Raw genomic sequence first — 1,559 nt, 5'->3', positions numbered from 1 at the left:
AAAAAAAAGCTTAAAACCCACTTTTTTAATTTAGCTTTTAATCCTGACTATAATACTGTCTCTTTCTGTGTGCTCCTTTCTATGCACCTCTGGAAGGCTTTTAATGTCCTGCAGCGCTGCACCACTACAGCACTTTTAATTGTATATTGTATGTTTTTATATGTGTTATGTATTGTTTTTATGGCTTAGTTGTAAAGCACTTTGGGTACCATTTGGCTATTGTAAAGGGCTATACAAATAAATTTGATTTGATTTAGACTGACGGACCGTCCAAAGCTAAATGTGTTCCAGCAGTGGAGCTCAACCCACTGCTCTGTTTAGCTTCTACCGTTAGTTTAATCTAACCTCAAACAATACGTTCAGAAAGAAGAGCTCCTAAAGCCTCCATCAGGTCTGTCTGTGGATAGTCTGGACATGAACACAGATCCACGTTTTGTGTTGCAGCCTGGAGAGTTGATCATCTACTACGAGCTGGAGGACGGAGAGAGGAGCAGCTCCAGGGGGATTGTGGAGGTCTGTCCTGAGACCCACAGGTCAGGATGGTTCTACAGAGACGCTTCTACAGATTCCAGTTCTGCTTTTAACCCATTCCTCTCTGAACCAGGATAACTCGCTTCCTGGAGAAACCAGAGGAAGGGCGAACGGCGTCCCGGCTGGCCAGCGTGGTTTTCTACTGCATCCGGAAAGAAACGCTGGCCTACATGCCCGAGTACCTCAGGCTGCAGCCCGGGGCCGCAGAGAGGACCTTCGGACTGTTCTGGGTTGGTTCTTGTTCATCCACGGTTCTGTTATTACTTCCTGTTTAAAGGTGCAGCTTTGGGATCTCAGCTGTTAGAAACCGCGGCCATGTTTTTCTCTCACACCCTCAGCCAAGTCAAATCATCTTTGAAGAACGTTGGCCACCTTAGAAATGTCTTCAGCTTTTGCTTTTTGTCCCTTTTGAATATTTTAGATCAAACTTTATTATCAGACCGTTTTTAAACCATGATTTCAGTTTTTAAGGAGAAAAGCTTCCCAAACTTTCTCTGTTTAAAAAAGCCATGGCCCTGTTCTTACAGCAGGAATGTTTTCTGGTGACCAATTTAAACCTGGTTCTCCTCACTCAGCACGAAGTAGGCCAGCAGATTAAAAAAGTCCCACATTGTGCCGACTTCTAAGGAGACCAGAGGCTGATGGGAAACGGTAACCTTCCCAGTCGCTCCACCAGGAGGCCGTCGAGAAGCCAGAACCGAATCCACTGCAGAACTCGCTGCACTGTGGGTCAAACAAACTAAACCGCTGCCGACCCAAAAGAACTTCAAGGTCACTTTTCCAACCAAGCATCTAAATAATCCCCCAAAACGTCTGTGATAAAACTGTTGAAGGAAAAGTCCGGTCAGAAAGGAAAGATCAATGGATCATTATTTATACCTAAAACTAATACGTGTGCGGTGATTTAATGGATTTAGCGTTAATCAGTGAAAAAATAAAAATAATCATTTTCGTCGCAATTACCGAGTCTGGGAGCGGCCATTTTTGCCCATATATAGTAGCCCCTCCCTCCTGCCATCTTCCAGCAG

The 1,559-nt window shown here is 44.6% G+C and overlaps 1 protein-coding gene across 1 annotated transcript in view; it reads left to right on the top strand.

Annotated features, from left to right (window-relative positions):
- LOC107096218 (glucuronokinase 1-like) overlaps nt 1–1,559 on the top strand; it is an 86,616-nt gene that overhangs the window by 6,832 nt on the left and 78,225 nt on the right. The window contains 2 exon segments of the mRNA XM_015392788.1: nt 445–533; nt 605–771. Of these exon segments, the coding sequence (XP_015248274.1) occupies nt 445–533; nt 605–771 (256 nt within the window).

Source organism: Cyprinodon variegatus, unplaced genomic scaffold (genome assembly GCF_000732505.1).
Source record: "Cyprinodon variegatus isolate N-32 unplaced genomic scaffold, C_variegatus-1.0 Scaffold606, whole genome shotgun sequence".
NCBI lineage: Eukaryota > Metazoa > Chordata > Actinopteri > Cyprinodontiformes > Cyprinodontidae > Cyprinodon > Cyprinodon variegatus.
Note: the sequence above shows the minus strand (reverse complement) of the source record. Positions and strands in the feature narration are given on the sequence as shown.